This window comes from Lissotriton helveticus, chromosome 7, assembly GCF_964261635.1.
Source record: "Lissotriton helveticus chromosome 7, aLisHel1.1, whole genome shotgun sequence".
Taxonomy (NCBI): domain Eukaryota; kingdom Metazoa; phylum Chordata; class Amphibia; order Caudata; family Salamandridae; genus Lissotriton; species Lissotriton helveticus.
In genome coordinates, this window is record NC_136068.1 from 868976351 (window position 1) to 868994168 (window position 17818).

General features: G+C 43.2%; 1 protein-coding gene across 1 annotated transcript in view; it reads right to left on the reverse strand.

The window, feature by feature from the left end:
- Window positions 1–17818, reverse strand: part of TENM2 (teneurin transmembrane protein 2) — a 1287822-nt gene that overhangs the window by 212898 nt on the left and 1057106 nt on the right. Inside the window, exon 13 of the mRNA XM_078653379.1 lies at window positions 13271–13417. Within this exon, the coding sequence (XP_078509505.1) occupies window positions 13271–13417 (147 nt within the window). The remainder of the gene's footprint in view (window positions 1–13270; window positions 13418–17818) is intronic.

Here is a 17818-nt window from a genome sequence, read left to right on the forward strand (position 1 = left end):
ATTTTTGAAAAAGGGACTCACAACAAGTGCTGCATGTTCTACGAAAATCGAATCGAGCAATCTCACGGTACAAGCACCGAAGGCTGTAATTCAAAAGTGTAAAGGAGATTTGGCAAGGCACTAGCTAGAAAGAGTATGAATTAAAGGACTGGACTGGTAACATGTCTTATTTGGCTGAATCTATTCTTCCTGGCATTACTTCAGAAATGAAGGAAGCGAGTAAATTAGAAAAGAACATGGAAAGTAGTGGAAAAGACACAGGAAGAGTGATCAACTGCAGAAAAGGGGTAGAGACAGCAGTTGCACATAGAGGAAAACTGGATGCATGTGTGAGGGTGATTCACTTAAAAATAAGAGCGGAAAGCTTCAAGGAGGCAATGAGAAACGTACACACGGTTGGAAGGGATAGGCAGTGGTGAGTAAGGTGGTGAGAAAGAGCAGGCAAAAAGTGGGAGAGAGAAGAAGTTAGAAAAAGAGAAAGAAAAAAGGAGAGATAGAGGGAAGGAGGAAGAGGGAGAAAGGGACATGCCATTGAAAGAGAGGGAGAGAAAAAGAGTGAGGAATGGAGTATGCTTCATAACAGAATGCTAGAATTTGCAAGAATTAGTAATAATCAGCTGAGGCAAAAGACACCAAAAATAACATTCTGAAGTGCGAACTTGATCTTGACAATCACTCAACTTTTCATCGCTCAGGATTCCTTTCAGGGCCTGTGAATACATGATTGCTGAAAACATATCATTTTAATCAAGGATGCCCCGCATTTCTACACTCATGTGGAGAATCGCATTACGTGCACAATGATTTAGCAGTCACTGTAGGCGCACCTGAGGTATCGCGTACCTGGCGCTGAGTGATTGCGGCCCGCAACACACGGTGCTTAGCAGTCTACGCAGAACTCATCTGATTTTAGCAGTGCGTGGTCAATTGCAAAAGATTGGTTATTCTTCTGCAAAACGAGAAAGGGCTGCTGCGGAGCCGACACAAAGAATGCAGGCGCAGCAGGCAAAGATGTTCGGATGATATTACATTGATGGGCGTAGACAGGACTTTGGACTGCGCTGGCTTGTATTTTATTTTGTCCTTTGTCTTCCACATTCCCTCTTTTGAGCACAATAAAAGTGGCAGCTGAAAGATGTGACACCGCACCAGTGTAACCTGCCTCCTTTACAACTCGGCTTTTAAGAAAAGCATCGCCGAGGCTCGTCAAAGGTTTGCACAACATGCAAAAGACAAAAAAGTCTGATGAGGAGCAGGTGGATTTAAAGTGCCAATTACAGGCGCCATTGTGAGCAGCCCCATCAGCAAGGTATCCGGTGGGGCAATGCTTTGTAGTCCCAGGGGATTCTGGGTGTTTCCTGTGAGAACCTCATAAAAATCCATTATCTGTTTTGAATCAAAGACTCCCGCTGGGGCAGGGCTTGTCGGAGCCCAGTTGAACGATATGATTTGCTTTTGTACACTGAAATACAAGTATTATCTCAAATGGCACGAGGCTGTTTCGGTAGAAAACCATAATCTGCACAAAACTTGTCTAAATGCGTATTTAGGGGGCATGCGCTCATCCCTTGCTTCCGCTTGAATTTTCTGAAAACTAGGAAGCTCAGACTTTAAATTTGAGGCGTTGAACGCCCTCTCACCCATCAACGCGTGCAGCAAACAGAGCCCATGAATTATATTTTAGTCACAGATGGGCAGTGCCATAGTGAGGGGGGGTCCCCCGGGCAGCATGAGTTTTAGGTAGCGGCGGCATTCACCCCTGCTCTTACCTGCGGCATCGCCAGCACACCCCCTGCTCTTACAAATGACTAGGATATGGCATCCCCTTGCTCTTGCATATGCCCACAGGGCAGCCGCCTCCGGGACCGCCATGCGCGGCTACTGGTCTATCTGCGCCACTGCACATGGGGTGCGATTGACTTCATTGTCTGGTGCAGCTGTATTAGACGTCCTCTTAGTTTAGTTGGATAGCATTTGTAGCACACACAAAAATGCGTCAGCACACCACTTTATGCCTTCCATTCAATTTCCAGTGGAAAACTAACTCTGAAAAATATTCTATCTTATCTTAACCATTACCTTTCTCTGCTCCAACTTCAGAATCTATCCCCCAGTATCCCCCTATTTGAACATTAAGGGATTCATGTTCCACAATGATGGATCAAGGCAACAATAATCAAAAAAAAAAGACTAAGTGAAGTCTGAGTATGGCTAAGTGGATATAATTTGTGTAATTCTATGTAGCGTAATCACACTAAATTACCGGGAAAAATCCATGAGATTAGGCGGAATTAAGCGAACAGAGTAATTCTGTATTTAGTGCTACGTTCTTAGTGCAAAAATGCCACCTCACATCCGAAATGGATGGAAGGATGCATTTAACGCTAAGAAATAGTACTTAATGCAACAGAACATGAATAGCGAGGGCTGTATGACGTTACAACGCATATTTTTACAACGCACACCTTTACAACGCATTTTTTACAATGCAACATCCATTACAATGCATTCCATTACAACGCATGCCATTACAACGCATACTACCTTTACAACGCATACCATTACAACGCATAACATTACATTGCATGTATGGTAAGTATTGGACAGTGTAGGGGCAAAAATTACTATTCTAACTCCAAGGGGTGCAACAGTAGGGTAAGTGTTGGATAGTGTAGGGGTAACATACTATTCTAACTCCAGGGGGTGCTACAGTAGGGTAAGTTTTGGATAGTGTAGGGGTAAAAATTACTATTCTAACTTCAGGGGGTGCAACAGTAGGGTAAGTGTTGGATGGTAATGGTATGCGTTGTAATGGTATGCGTTGTAATGACTGCATTGTAATGACATGTGTTGTAATGGTATGCGTTGTAGTGTCATGCGTTGTAATGGTTGCGTTGTAATTGCATGCTATGTAATGGATGTTGCGTTGTAAAAGTTTCATTGTAATGGTAGTGCGTTGTAAAAGTTGCGTTGTAAAGGTTGTTTCCCATAGCGAGCATAAGCAGCTGATTACACTTGCTAAATGTACACTTGATGGAGGATTTCCCCCAGTTTACTCCGAGCACTTAGCGCAAAATGTTAGTACAAAATGCATGCTCAGAACATTGCAAAGTGTACAAACCCAAGCTCAAACTTCCATATTCTAATGACACAGTAAACAGGGCAATAAAGAAGAAAGCCAGGTTCACCTTCGAACTACTTTGAAGTGTTTCTGAAGGAAACAAGGCATTATTCAAGTTTAATACAGCAAAATGCAATCAAGGGCAAAACAACTCTCATGTTTGCACTCCTGTTGTTGGGTACTGGGCAATCAGATAAATTGTGGTTACAAAATGAATGCAATATGCCTTAAACATAAGAAAACCTTCCGAATCTGAGCAACCCACAATGTCTAAATGCAACTGCTCATCTTTTTAGTGCCTATTTTCAATGCACATAGGCATCTTATAAATAGGGGCAAATTTATGTAGGATTCCTGCAATGCAGCACAGTAGGTTACTGCATGAAAGTGACAGAGCAGGACAGATCCATATCAATTAAGATATGGAGCTGTTGCTCTTCCCCCTGCGTAGGTTGTGTCTACCTATTTTAGGTTTTTGCAGCAAAATCCATGGGTTGTTGAATGGGAACATCTATGTACCACCCAAGGGACTACCCCTTGAAGCAATGTTGTACAAAGCACTACTCTGTGTTACATTAGGGCTACTTTCCAGTGTCAACCTAGATGCGCACGGGAAACTAAATCTCAATTCAAGAATTTGTGGCTCTCTGTCCTGCGCAAACCCTTGATAAATCCGGCCTGTGGTGTAATCTTTCGACAAAGTAAATTCTACTTCACACTTTCATGACATGTTAGCATGATGACACTTTAAAAAGTGGAAGAAAAAGATAGAAAACACCACCTTGAAATGAGAACTTGAAACACTCCTAATAGTAGTTGTTTAGTCCAGTTCGCAGGCAAAATGAGAACTATAGATCTCCTTTTGTCCTTTTCCTACACAAACCATACTTAAACTTGTAAACACACATATTCCATATAATGACTGCTTCAAGCGAAGCCTTAGAAATGCCAGGGTTACATGACACTCAAGGCCACTATTACTTGTGACGTCTTTAGAAAGCTCAGCAATACCCATCAAGAACAACAAAATGTCCATGATTAAAGCTAATAGGAACCTTCTGGCCATTGTAGAGGTCTACACGACTCTCAAGAGTACCAACAGAACCATGCTGAAATTCTGAACCCCGTGCATTCATCACAAGTTAAGATTTGTCTATCCAACAAACCAACAAACATCTATCTATTACTCCTAAAGCAACAGCATTGCAAAAAAACACCTTGCAACTGCACCCTCCTCCTCAACATCACCTACTCAGTCACCCATTACACAACCCCCTTTTCCAGGGACAACACCATACCTACAAGTTTCTAAAATCTCCTCTTATCCTCTTCCCACCAAGATCCGAGAAACGTAATATCGTGACATCTTAAAAGGAAGGTGCAGCATGACCACCCCAGTCCAACCAAATCAGTTATTGCGATAAGACTTATTGACTCCCTCTCAGCAATGAAGAAACTGCCCACACTCCTTACAGAATCTGTTATTAAATAGACTTTACAGGAACGTGGTTCAAAGGCAAGTCCATTACTATTTGTGGCAAATTACTTCTCCCTGGTGACAAAATAAATCTGAAGAACAGAGAAGACAAAAGAGGTGGGGGCGTCCTCATCCAGGGAAGCCTTTCTAGTGATGAAGGAGCTTCTTAAACCGCCTGATCCCATTCTTGTCCATGACAGACCACAGGAAAAATGTCTGGAATTGGCCACTTACTTTAAAGATAAAATTGATACCATTGTTAGTTCTCTCCCCCCGGTGATGGGGACCTCGGTCTTTTTGGAGGACTTGAGCATCTCGGAAAAACTATTAACGTCATTTGGCCCTGTAACCTCAGGCGAAGTACTGAAGGTCCTCGGGAGCTTGAAAAGTGGCTCACCTCGGGACCCAGTCCCAATGCGGTATTTAAAGCAGGCCGCCTTGTCGATAGGAGAGCCCTTGACCGATCTGGTCAATCTCTCCTTCGCTCATGGGACTGTGCCGCCGGACTGGAAAAGTGCGGTTGTCAAAGCGCTTCTGAAGAAGCCTGGCTTGGACCCGCAGAACCTGGCCAATTTCAGGCCCATTTCCTTGCTACCAGGGGTTAGTAAGGTTGCCGAGAGGTTGGTAAACCGCCAGCTATCCAACTTTCTCGAGGAGAATGGCCGGTTGAGGGACTCCCGGACGGGATTCCGACCGGGTCATGGAACTGACACGGCTCTGCTAGCAGTGGTAGAGGAGGCCAGAAGCACTTTGGACGCAGGGGGGTCAGTGGCAGTGATCCTCCTGGACCTTAGTGCGGCCTTCGATACCGTCAATCATGGAGTGCTGATACAACGTCTAGCTGAGTCGGGTGTCACAGGAGTGGCCCTGGAATGGTTGGCCTCTTTTCTGGAGGGGCGTACCTTCGAGGTTTGGGAAGGAAACGCAAAATCTCCTCCCCTCCCACTTCATTGCGGGGTGCCCCAGTGCTCATCCCTGAGCCCCACGTTATTTAACGTGTATATGGCACCCCTGGAGGGTGTGGTGTCTCCGTTTGGCTTTAAGACCATAAGCTATGCGGATGACACCCAGCTAGTGGTGGGTCTGACACAGCTGGAGAAACAGCCCGAGACGCTCCATTCATGCTTGAGAGAGGTGTTTGACTGGATGACCAGGTCATCGCTCAAATTGAACGGCTCAAAAACTGAGCTGATGATCTTGGGCCAGTCAAGTTTTGCCCTCTCGCCGAGCAGCTGGCCCAATTGCATGGGCACCCCGTCTGACCCAAAGAAGGAGATTAAGAGCCTGGGGGTCTGGCTGGAGCCGGATTTGTCCTTTAGGACACACGCCAAGAAGATCGCTGGCGTGTGTTATGGAATGCTCCGGTCGGCCCGTAAGGTTCTCCCCCTGTTACCAGAACTCTCCCGGAAGCTGTTAGTCCAAGGTCTAATCTTCTCACGCCTGGACTACAGTAATGCACTCTTTCTCGGAGCCCCGGAGTCAACGTTCAAGATCCTGCAACAAGTGCAGAACGCGGCAGCAAGGCTGCTGCGGAACGTTCCGGCCAGGCAGTCAGCCAGGCCTGCTTTAAAAGCACTACACTGGCTTCCCGTCAGAGAGAGAGTGACCTTCAAGGCTCTCTGCATTGCCCACAAGAGCATACAGGGGAAAGGACCAGCCATTCTGAAGGACATGATTCGGCCCTACAAGCCCACAAGAGCTCTACGCTCTGACAACAAACACCTCCTTCAGATAAAGAGAATTAGGAGAGCCCGTTCAGGTGGCAGGAGTTTTTCCATCCATACAGCGCGCGTCTGGAACTCCCTCCCATTCTCACTACGTTCTGAACCAAATCTTCTTAGGTTCCGGAAACTTTTGAAAACTTACTTATTTCCAGAATAAGTGTAGCTCTTTCTGCTCTGTATTAGCAGCTTGCTCTAGGTCTCTATATGCGCTGGGATGCCCCTGGGTAACCGTGCGCGGTACAAAATTCGTTATTAATAATAATAATAATAATAATAATAATAATAATAATAATAATAATAATAATAATAAGGGGTAGAGTAACACTAACATATGCAAACTTTCTGTGACAGTTAAATCCCTGACACAACACACATTCCATTCGAGGTCCTACCTGCACATTGCCCCACCAACCCAAACACATCATACTGTGGGTGGTTTCAACTTATAGGCCTCATTGAAATCTTGCAGTGGACCTCCTTGAAAACATGCAGGCTCTTGGCCATCTGCATGTGATGAGACACTCGATCCATACGTCCAGCCCCATACTGACCTCATGTTCACTCAGTATACAGAAAGTTTAAACTTAGTGGTGCTGCCACCTTTAGGGTTGGATCAATCATGTCTTTTCTAACTTACAAATCCGTCAGCTGCATCAACGACTCTACACCTAGTAGCCCATAAGGCATTTTGAAAATTACAACCTAAAGCATTTTGAACCAATATATTGCTGTTATATATGTCAGCCTGTCAACCACTGAGAAAAATCAGAAAAACCCCAAAGAAGAAACAAACTTGGCTGCCAAGATCTGCTTGTTTTTCCGAGCAGCCGACCTTGTAGAATTTAGATCTCTCTTTTTACTTTTTTACCTCACTTTTTTTCCTTCTCTGGGTGTGGGATTTTGAGCTCCACGAATGTGACCCATTCTTATGGTAAAACTTGAGAAAAAGTGGAAAGGTTGCCTCAGCAGTGAAGCAACCACAGGTGCTACAGGTTTCTAGCTTGTACCACTAAGAGCATTTGATGTAAAAATGGTGACATCAGCAGATCCCAGAGTTCTATGAGATCATTTGTCTACAATATGCTGCCCCGCTCTGCTTGAGGATTTGCTCTTCTAAAAAAAAGTAAAGCTATTGACCCATGTGCCCTCGAGGCTTTCCTCCCCTCTGCTTCATTACGGTCCACAGGAAATGGAAACAAGAACCTCACCTACTACAACCATAAGGCTTTGTAATTGCTTGTCACATTATAATTTAAAACATTAAAAAACAATAACTTAGGTTCCTTTGATCTGGATTTCACCATTTTATGCCATTATATTTATGAAAGTAAAACATTTTTATTAAATTGGTTTGGGATTTTAATTTATTTGTTTCTTAAAATTAATAATGATTGATGCTCTTTAAATGTTTAATGCACATTCATCTGGGGAAGCGCCTACTGCTTTGTGCCACAGCCTCGACTGGCTATTTTTTTTTTCCTGCGGCCCGTGCAAGTAAGCCAGAGAGCGGGGTGTCCGCGGGGGTGGGGAGTAAACGTGACAGATGACGGGATAGGGAATGTAAAATACATAAATAAATAAAACCACCTAACTTACTCTCACCGCAACTCTGTCGGCAATGCGGCAAGCACAAGGTGTTTTTATTTATTTATTTATTTTACATTACCTATCCCGTCGTTTGTCACTTTCACCCCCCTACCACGCCCCACTGCTCTTACCTGCACGGGCCGCGACTGGTAAATGCACATGCTAGTATCTCCTAAGACCTTTTAAACCTACTTCTGTAGACACATGCAAACCTTTTCCTCTTCAGTGACCTGTAGTTGTTTTACCCTGTGTCCGTGTTGTCCTGTGACTGCTTCAAATATGATCCCTTCGAAGCATTAGTTTACGCATCCGTGGCTTGGACATTCAAGGAACAGCGTTATAAGACAACGTCTAACATTACAAATACACCTCAGCGTTCATAATTTATTTCAGCTTTTTTTTTATCTCACATTTTCGCTTTTAATGAGATGCAGTGGGTTCACATTTTGTATTCATGCGGCATATTTTCTCCTCTTCATTAACTTACAAAAGGAACTTCAGTTTAATTTGGAAAATCTGCCTAGGAAGGGACCGTAGTGGTCCAGAAAGTTTGCATCTGAAACATTCATTAGCCTAATCATCTCTCCCCAACTGTTTGTTGGTGTAAAAAATGCAGAGTAGTAAATGATCTTGCAAATCATGCAGCACTGTCACATAATATAAAATAATCACTTTAATTGTCACTGGGCTGGATGTGTAGATTTTTCTGCTCAGTATATATTCATGCCTAATTAGTCTTAAGATGAGACCATGCCTCTACAAGAGCAAGGAGCCGACCAGTGCATTATAATTCAGTGTGTGTACTGTCATTCTAATTGATTACAAAATGGCATCCGGTTGCAACTAATGGCCTTTTTGTACATAACTCGTTTTAATAAATAAATGCTGCTGATTAGGAAAAATCAGCCACTTATAACTTTAAGTATGCTTACAATGTCGTCCTAGATGAGACATATTGCACAATGACCAGAGAGTGGAATGGGCAAGACTCAAATTTACTATTTCATATGTATGTATATTTATGTGAGTTTGTAATACAGAATACATCGGCATTCCCCATAAAATTTGTCTAGCATTGCCTGCCAGCCTTTTTGGTTTTGTTAATGTTTGCCTTATTTTGTCACCATTTTTGTAAAACGTTATTCCTGGGAGATGGCCTGTGCCCGAGATAATAATATAGAGAAAGTAAAAGTAAAAAATATTTTTGATCAAAAATTAACACTTTGTCATAGTAGTCTCTGGCACTCAATGTGGTTACTTTGTATGTCCTTCTGGAAAATGCAGAACGCTGTCACTCACAGTGTAGCTAGCCAATGGCTGAAGTGGGTTAACCCATTGCCCCATGCTGTATGGCTGAGTTTCAATGTGGCAATGCCAGCAGCAGTGAAAGACCCTCCTCTGTGTCTTCATTGTCCTTGTCAGTGACTTGGAAAACCTAAGTATGCTGCTAGTCAGACTCACTAGAAGCCTATCCTACCCATGCACAGTTCCTTAGGTTTTTGGTCCTTGGTGTATTTAAAAGTTTCTAATTATAGTATAAGATGCAAAGTATTTCACATCTCTGTCTGGTATCCAGAACACCTGGATATTTGCAAGACTGAAGTCTTCAACCACCCCTTGTAAGTGAGCTCTTCGCAAATATGTCTTTAAACAGAACCACAGAACGGGATTTCCCACAGCCATCCCCAGTATCCCCAAGCAGATAATTCAACCAATCATGTTTCTTCTTTGCTAGCCATGCTAAACACAGAAGCATAGGAATCTCAAGGAAAAACACTGCTCGTGGTGAAGCGAACAATTGAAGAGGTGAAGGTGCCAACTTCACCCATCAGAGTCACTGGGCATCAGGAAGTTGTCTTACTGCATGCCCTAGAGACAGCTCAGGTTCGGGGCTCCTGCTGTTTGGAGAGTTACCTGATTTCCCTGGTGCTCATATAAATATAAAAGTGGTGCAAAAGACATGATTAAATCTATAACCAAATCTCAACATTTGGAAGAAACAACAAGCAAGAATCATCCAGATACCTGAGTGCAGTTGTAACCCAATGAAGGCTACATCAATATAAGAGATACTTGCGGTTTAATGCTGATGAGCTGCCCATTACCTCTAGCCTGCTCTATTACGTCTGCTTACATTGTCTCTGTGGAAGTCCCCAGAAAGGCTATGGACTGTGGAGATGTGTAGTGTTTAGATTACCCCTTTGAGCCATACCAGCAAATAGAAGAGAAATGCTTTGCCTTATTATCAATTGCTTCATATGCAGCCGATGTTAGTGGTGACTCAACTGGTGAGCATACTCCATCCCAGTACCCTAGTTAATCGTTTTTGCCTTCTCATGATTTTGTCTTTGTGACAAATGGCTCGGACCTGGTCAGCCTGCAGGCGAGTTGAATAGAAAAAGCCTGAGTGGTCCCAGAGTGTGACCTTTGCTCTATTTGGCTCACACACCACTGCCCCTGAGGATCAGATTGTGATCTGTTCCTTCAATGCAAGGCTGTGTGTATCCCCCCTTTAGCGTGGAGGTGTCTGTCAAACTGTTGGGATTACTAGGCCACACAATATCCACTTTTTAAATGCGCAAATCTACCTAACCCTGACCCGGAACCAGTGAATGGACTCATCTTCCAGGAAAAGTTATTTCAATTTATGAACTCCAACACACTTCCCATTTCAACAGAAGAGTTCTGGCTGCTTTTTCTATTGTCAACATTGGGTTTATCTTTGTTTTAGACAGTCCTTGGTGTTTGCAATGATTAGCATTAGGGACTATACATTTTGTGAAACTTAACAAATTAACCATGTTTTGCAGAAGATTATGAGTTGAGTGATCTCAAATGTTGCTTTATTGAGCCAATGGTATGTTTGTATTGACAATTCCATTATTACCTTAACTGCATTGATACTGTTTTGTGTATCTCTCTTCCAGAAGTGTACTTTGTGTGAGAATGTAATGATCATTACATCATTTCCCTGGCTCATCTCTGTATTGTTTGCAGTCTAATTGTTGTGTATATTTTGACTAGTCTTCTTTTGAAAAGTTGACCTTTATAGCCATCATAAATGTATTGATATATTTTGTGGATGAGCAGAAACTGAAATAAGGCCATAGTCTACTGCAACTGGAGGTGTTTTGTATTTGCTTGACACATTTAAGCTTAAAAACATTTTTTTAAAACAATAACTTTTGTTCCTATTATCCGATCTTCACCATTTTACGACATTAAGTTTTAAATTGTTACATTTTTACAAAAACGAGTTCTTTTTGGACATTCACATTTTTATTACAACTACACTCTACAAAACCTCCTATGAAATAAACTTTGGTTGATCGTCCCGATGCACAGAGTTAAAAAGGCATTGGTAGCCAAGTTTCTGTGAAGAGAAGGTAACCACTGTCCTGGTCAGTCAGTGGGACACCAGCATTCCCACTGCTGATAGTGCTTGCTTTTCCTTGCGACTGCATACAATATATAACGATGTATAAAAGTAAGGTACGTTACTGAATCCCAAGCTATAAAGGTTGGACCCTGACTTGTATTCTTTGTCTCATTGGTTCCTTTGAAAACGGTATTCTTTTGTGATTTAGGAATCGGACTCCAAATCGAAAAAACTTATTTTAATGAAATCTGCAAATTGATTATGAGTTGTCTTTCATTTGGAAGCAAATATTGTGTACGTTTGTTGCGTAAAACAAGAAAATTGATCAATTTTCTTAACTGTGCAATAGTCTGCTCTCCGAAGGTTTGCTTTCTGGAACTACTGTGCAGCACTGTAAAATTTCCAGCGGATTGAAAATGGTCTCTTGCTAAGAAAACTCGTTGCCTGATTTCTTCGCAGAAGTTGCTGTATGACAGAGTGCAGAAGTATCACTGTCAGCGACAACTGATGATGCGTGGAATGGATTAGACGCGCAGGATTCAAGAAACTCTTTTAAGAGCAAGGGCAGCAAGGGCGCCAGAAGCCAGATGGTCTGTCAAGTGCTGTTCACCTCGCCTCTCCAGCATTTACAGAGAGCTGATGTCCTCCCCGCGATGGTCGCTCTAATGAAATAAAATACCGCCTCTAGCGAGGCGCTCGCCATTGTACGCTACGGCCTTGCCAGCTGGAAAACTCTACTTGTCCATTCCTTGGCACTAATGAGCGGCTAATAGTTCCTGTAGCACCAGGCATTTCTATGAGATCTTTCAGCTTGTATTATTAGAGGATTGTTAAGAGAACATGGAATGTGAAGAAGCGAACAAAGAATAATTCAGAACCGCGAACACAACGCTGGCTCCGCAGCCCAGATAGGATGTATTATGCCGCCGTTCAGGGGAGACTGTGTGCATGGTTCTTTCTGCCACAACCCGCAGCATTGGGATAAAGGCAAAGGAAGCTCACACAGCAGAGCTGCTGAATCCCGTGGATCATAGCAGAGCACTGGCAGCAAAGGTAGGACAAACAGCATGCACCATCCTCACTCAACAAAGAAAGAGCAACTGGGGGTGTCCATTAGAGTGCTGGAAGAAGGGGCTCAGAATGCTCATTTATGAATCAATCCAGAATGCGATGTAGAGTGGCTTTTAAGTTTGGTATATAGACTGCTCAAGAAGCACATTCATGACCCAATCAAATGACAAATTCTTGTGATGTTGACTAAAGTCAACGAACATCAGAGAGTGGACTCCAGTAGCGGCAAAAGGCAGTAACAAGGAGTATGGTGTCTTGATGCCTGGTACCCATTAACCTGCTTTTATTGTGCCGTACTCATATCAGAGCAGATCATCGTAGGTGGAACTTCTTAAAAAAAGTATTTCACCAAATGCACAGACCTAACTTTGTCATTGAGTAGGAAACAAAAAGACAAAGAGAGAAATGTATGGGGGGGGTAAATCAAATCTATGTTCACCTTATGCACATCAGTCCTCCATTTTCACGAGTATCTGTCATAAAGAGCCTTAACAAATGTACAGTATCAAGTGAACATATTTTTGTATTTACTGTCGAGGCACTACATTTAGAAAATGTTAAACATTTGATGACGAAAGTGGCCTTTCTAAAAAAATGTAAAGCTATTGATATATAGCGAATGTTTTTCTCACTAATAGAGCGCCAGTGGACATGAACACTATGCCGCGTGATGGTACTTATTGATTTCACTTCTACTGATGCTCTGCCTTGCATCCTGTGCTACCTTCTTGTGAGAGCACACTTCTCGACAGCCTGCTGCACTGCTGTGGCCTCTTCATCTGCGCTTCCCACCCCATCAGCATTCCACTTTAGTATCAGAGTGGTTGGTCTGTGGTAAAATGACTCATGACCAAAGAGCATATATAAACCTCTGTTCTTTGGGGACTGGGAATTGGAAGACTTTTGCTCACCTCCCTCGTTATCCTTGTTATCAGCGCAGGAGGTTTCCATGGCAACATTGCATCCGGACCCTCTCCAGCCGGTCTGGCAGATACACTGCCAGCTGTTCTGACCGAGTGCGCATCTCCCGTTGCCATTGCACAAATCCGGACATCCATCTGGTTAAAAGAAAGGAAGGAGATAAGTAAAAGAGTCATTGATCCAGACCAAGATTCGGAGGTCTGCAAGGAGGGAAAAAAACACATCAATATCATCACTGGATTCTAGGTGCCCTCGGGCAAATGTTAAAAGACAGACACTGCCCAACACATTGAAAATGGCCATCATCCTTCAGCAAATCTTAAACATAGATATATGTTTTCCACCACATGGGTATCTTATCGGACTCTAGAGGAGCAGCTGTATTGTAAGTGGTATGTCTCTGATGAGAGCCTTTCTGCAAGTTTAAAGTAATAAGCGTCAAGGTGCAGTGCAGTTTCTTGTCATGCAGCGAGGCAACAGTCAGCAGATTGTGCTGACACAGCCTACCACATGACACTTCTGAAAGTGACAACAAAAGGGGTGAGGCTGGGATTTGGAACACCAGGGAGAAGTCACACTTTTTAACATTCTGCAAAAGTGAGAAATGTAAAGTGTAAAGACAGGAGGGGATACGTAAGGCTCAATTGACAGATAGTTTGATTAATTAAAGTGTTTTACATTCATGGAGTAAAACTATACATTAATATCAGAGAGACTAAACGTCTGTGGCACTGTACCTTATGAAATAGTATTAGGATAGTTGTAACATCAGAGCAAAGGTCACCAAATCGTCCTCTCACTCTCTGATATAATAACTCTCTGTCTGGTCACGAACTTCTCTAACATCACAATGCTTTGCATCGTTACAAAATCTTCTGACAACACACTGCTCTGCCTGGCCACAAAATCCTCTAACATCACAATGCTCTGCGTGGTTACAAAATCTTATGATATTAAGGTTATATGCCTGGCCACAAAATCCTCTAACAACACAACGCTTTGCATGGTTACACAATCTTATGATATTAAAGTTCTATGCCTGGCCACAAAATCCTCTAACATCACAATGCTCTGAATGCTTACAACATCCTATGATATTAAGGTTCTATGCCTGGCCACAAAATCCTCTAACATCACAATGCTCTGAATGCTTACAACATCTTATGATATTAAGGTTCTATGCCTGGCCACAAAATCCTCTAACATCACAATGCTCTGTGTGGTTACAAAATCTGATGATATCACAGTTCTACGTCGAGTCACAAAATCCTCTTACATCACAAAACTCGGACAGGTTACAACATTATTTGACATCACATCGCTTGGCCCTCATTTGGTTTCTTGTTCAAGGTGCGGCTCATAACACATATGCCGGTTAAAAGGGGAATGCATTGTTTAGTGTCGCCCAGTGGTGTTGCCGCATTAGTGCAAGCTTGCATTGGAAGCTGATGTGGGGTTGTGGGTGAGACAGAGTGTGAGAGAAAGAAATAGAGACACACTATGGAATTATAAAGCAAATACCTGTAAATGTATCAATGTTTACCATTTATAACATCACAAATAATTAAACCTAAGCAATGTCATCGGATCCCTCAGTAGCATGAGGTAATCTAATATCACCAGACACTGGTGCTCCGATGAAAACACCTGATGTAACCTATAAGTGGGAGAACCTATTGGTTATTGGACAGAAGCCATTAACCACCCTTAGGTGGCATGCTTCATAATGGGGTCCCTTCTCACATAGTTGGACAAGACCACCAATCTGGTGTGGATGTATTACTACATCCACACCATTTCATTGTGGTCCATTGTCTTTTGCACTGGACAAAAGTCCATTTTGAAGAGCTCCCCTGCTTCATCACGGTAGAAGCACACCTCTAGGTGAGAGAGGACTTTTGTCCTATAGTCAAGAGGCTCTCCTACATATAGGTTACACAACATTTTCACTGTTATCTTGGTTGCCTTACTTATTGAGGAGGATCTTCCCAGTTGGTTCCTCCCTTCCTCCACTGGTCATTTCAATAACCTGATATCATTCAGTCACAGATAGTGAATGGGAGTGGATGTGATCCACAAATGTCTGCCTGGCTCTGCTGGGTGCATCTGAATAGAAACGTCTGTCCTGCAATGGCCCATCTCTACATAGTATTAGATTAATGTGGACGGGACGCCCTGCAACCTCTGCTACAGGTAGGGTGGCCATTACTAGTTGTGTAGGAGGCCTAATGATTTTGTTCTTCCCAATCCATTGCCTTTCTCCTCATGTCGATTAACTAAGGAGATTGTTTTCTCTTTGGGAAAATGAATAAGGGACACTCAGCAGTCCGTTTTGGGGTTCGCACATTCACAGCTTCACTTTCCAGACCTGCAGCCTTGCAGCAGCCATTCAGCAGAGTGGCATGGAAAGGGGAGGGGCTCCGAATTTAAAGGAAGCTGGAGCTTCTCCAGACTAGGATTGAGAGAGCGCAAACTGATCTAAATGTATGAGTGCATCACACTTACCTGTAGTAAGCACAAATCATGAGGAGAAATGCCATGAGTGCTAATAGTATCTGCAATTATATTCTAAATGTATAGCTAATATAGAGATTTAAGTAGAAGTGGAACTAATACAGAAATGTGTGACACTATATGATTTTATTAGATGTGATTATTCCTGAATCCATGTCGTGTAGCTGTTAAAATGTAAGATGGTAGGTGGTTAAACGCAGAATGTGGTAGGCCTCAGGGCCAGAGCTGGAGGGAAAGGGAAGGTGTTTCTTTTCACGACACAGATTGTATTAATGTTTTGGTCATTGCATTAATGGGCCAGGATTTATAAAAATGTTTACTGAATAATAGAATAAGAGTATTAACATGCTTTAATTAAATGAAGAAGTTGAATGCTATAATCATTATGAGAATTATTGTAGGCCTGAAATGTTTTAACGTTGGTTTGCACGTACATGTCTGGGCTGAGAAATGTTGCAGGCCTTTTTGAAGTCTATGAGAGTTGGGTTCTTGGCTGCAGATATCTGTCTGCAAGAGGAAAGGGGGGATCCAATTATAAATGAATGAATAGAGGTCTGTTCAGTAGACGGCCCAGACATGGAGGAGGGTTCCGGAATGTTTAAGGGGTATCAGCGGGCCGGAGAAGAGTCTGAGAAGCAAGGTCAACTCTAACGTCTGAGGCCCAATACAAAGCATCATGGAAAAAGCCAGAAGCTACACCACGTGAGGGGCGTCTCGAAAGGGGCGTCTCAAATGTTGTTGACTGTTTTGTATTAGGGACAGCACCCCTGGGTGGAGTTAGAGCAGATGCCTGATGACCCTTTAGAGAGCTGATGGGTAGGCAGAGAGGGGTCATGACTGGAGAACTATAGGTTTTCACCAAGAGACTTAGAGTGAGTGACTTCCCTTGGGGGTCATTCACTGCTGACACCTTTGTTTAGGTTGGGATTTGGTTAAGTAGGGATACCATCTAGAGCAGGGTAGGGACAGCCTAACCTGTGCGTTTTCCTCCAACTTAAATGAAGGAGAGATATGCGTCAATGCTGATAGCTTTATTATTCTTAGAACTTGTGTTAGTGATTTCCGTTGCTCGTCTGAGGGCTTTCCGAGAGCACATGTATGTAATTGGACCTGTGTATCTCGTGAATCTCATTCTGAGATGCCTGTATTTGCAGCTTATCATATCCTTACAATAAACTTTTGAAAGCTAGAAGTTGTCTGTGATCTTTGGGAGCAGAGTCCTTTATTGGGTGAACTAACTTGGAAATGGATGTACTTTTTCCTTAAAGACAGGCAACAAAGGTTCAGTCGACCAGATCGAGGTTTAGATCAATAGTGCTAAGGTATCGATCAAAATCTCGCCCTTCCAGTTGGTAGCTATAGAGGATGGTTGCCTTCTTGAGGACGGTAACCTAGGCCAGGTTAGCTTACCCCAAGGCCCCTAGAAATCGATGATCGGAAGAACAGCCCGCCGAAGAAGATCCGGATGACGTGAGACAGAAAAGGCAGCAGTATCGGTCGAGAGTGAGTATAAAGGGTTATGCGTGTTAGATTGCGGTGTTTTGTATTGTATCTATGTTGTAATGTCTGGCGGAGTTGAATGTCTGTAGAGTGACTGTGGAACAGGTTGTGAGCGCGCGCAACCGGTGGAAATCTTAAGTTCAAGGAGAGCTTAAGTGGTTCGGGTGTATCGGACACCCAGAGTAATTGTCAACTAGTGTGAAGGGGGTCATGAGGTACCATTGATCACCCGAAAGACCGAGATAGGGGGAACGTAAGAGTGAGTGCGTGAGTAACGGACGCTGGTCGGAAGTTACTGTGTGTGTGAGCAACCTATCAGAGAGACGATAGACATTTCGTCAGTTGTGTTGACAATTACAGATAGACTGTGGACGTACAGTCGAGAGAAGTGACCACTTGGTCGGAAGTAGTCATTTTTCGGTGTATGAATGGGACGCATGCATAACCGGGAGACGAGTTGAGAAAGGAGGGGTGCTGCTGCGAAGCGGAGAAAAGTGACGTCAGACAGGGTCGCGACGTGATTG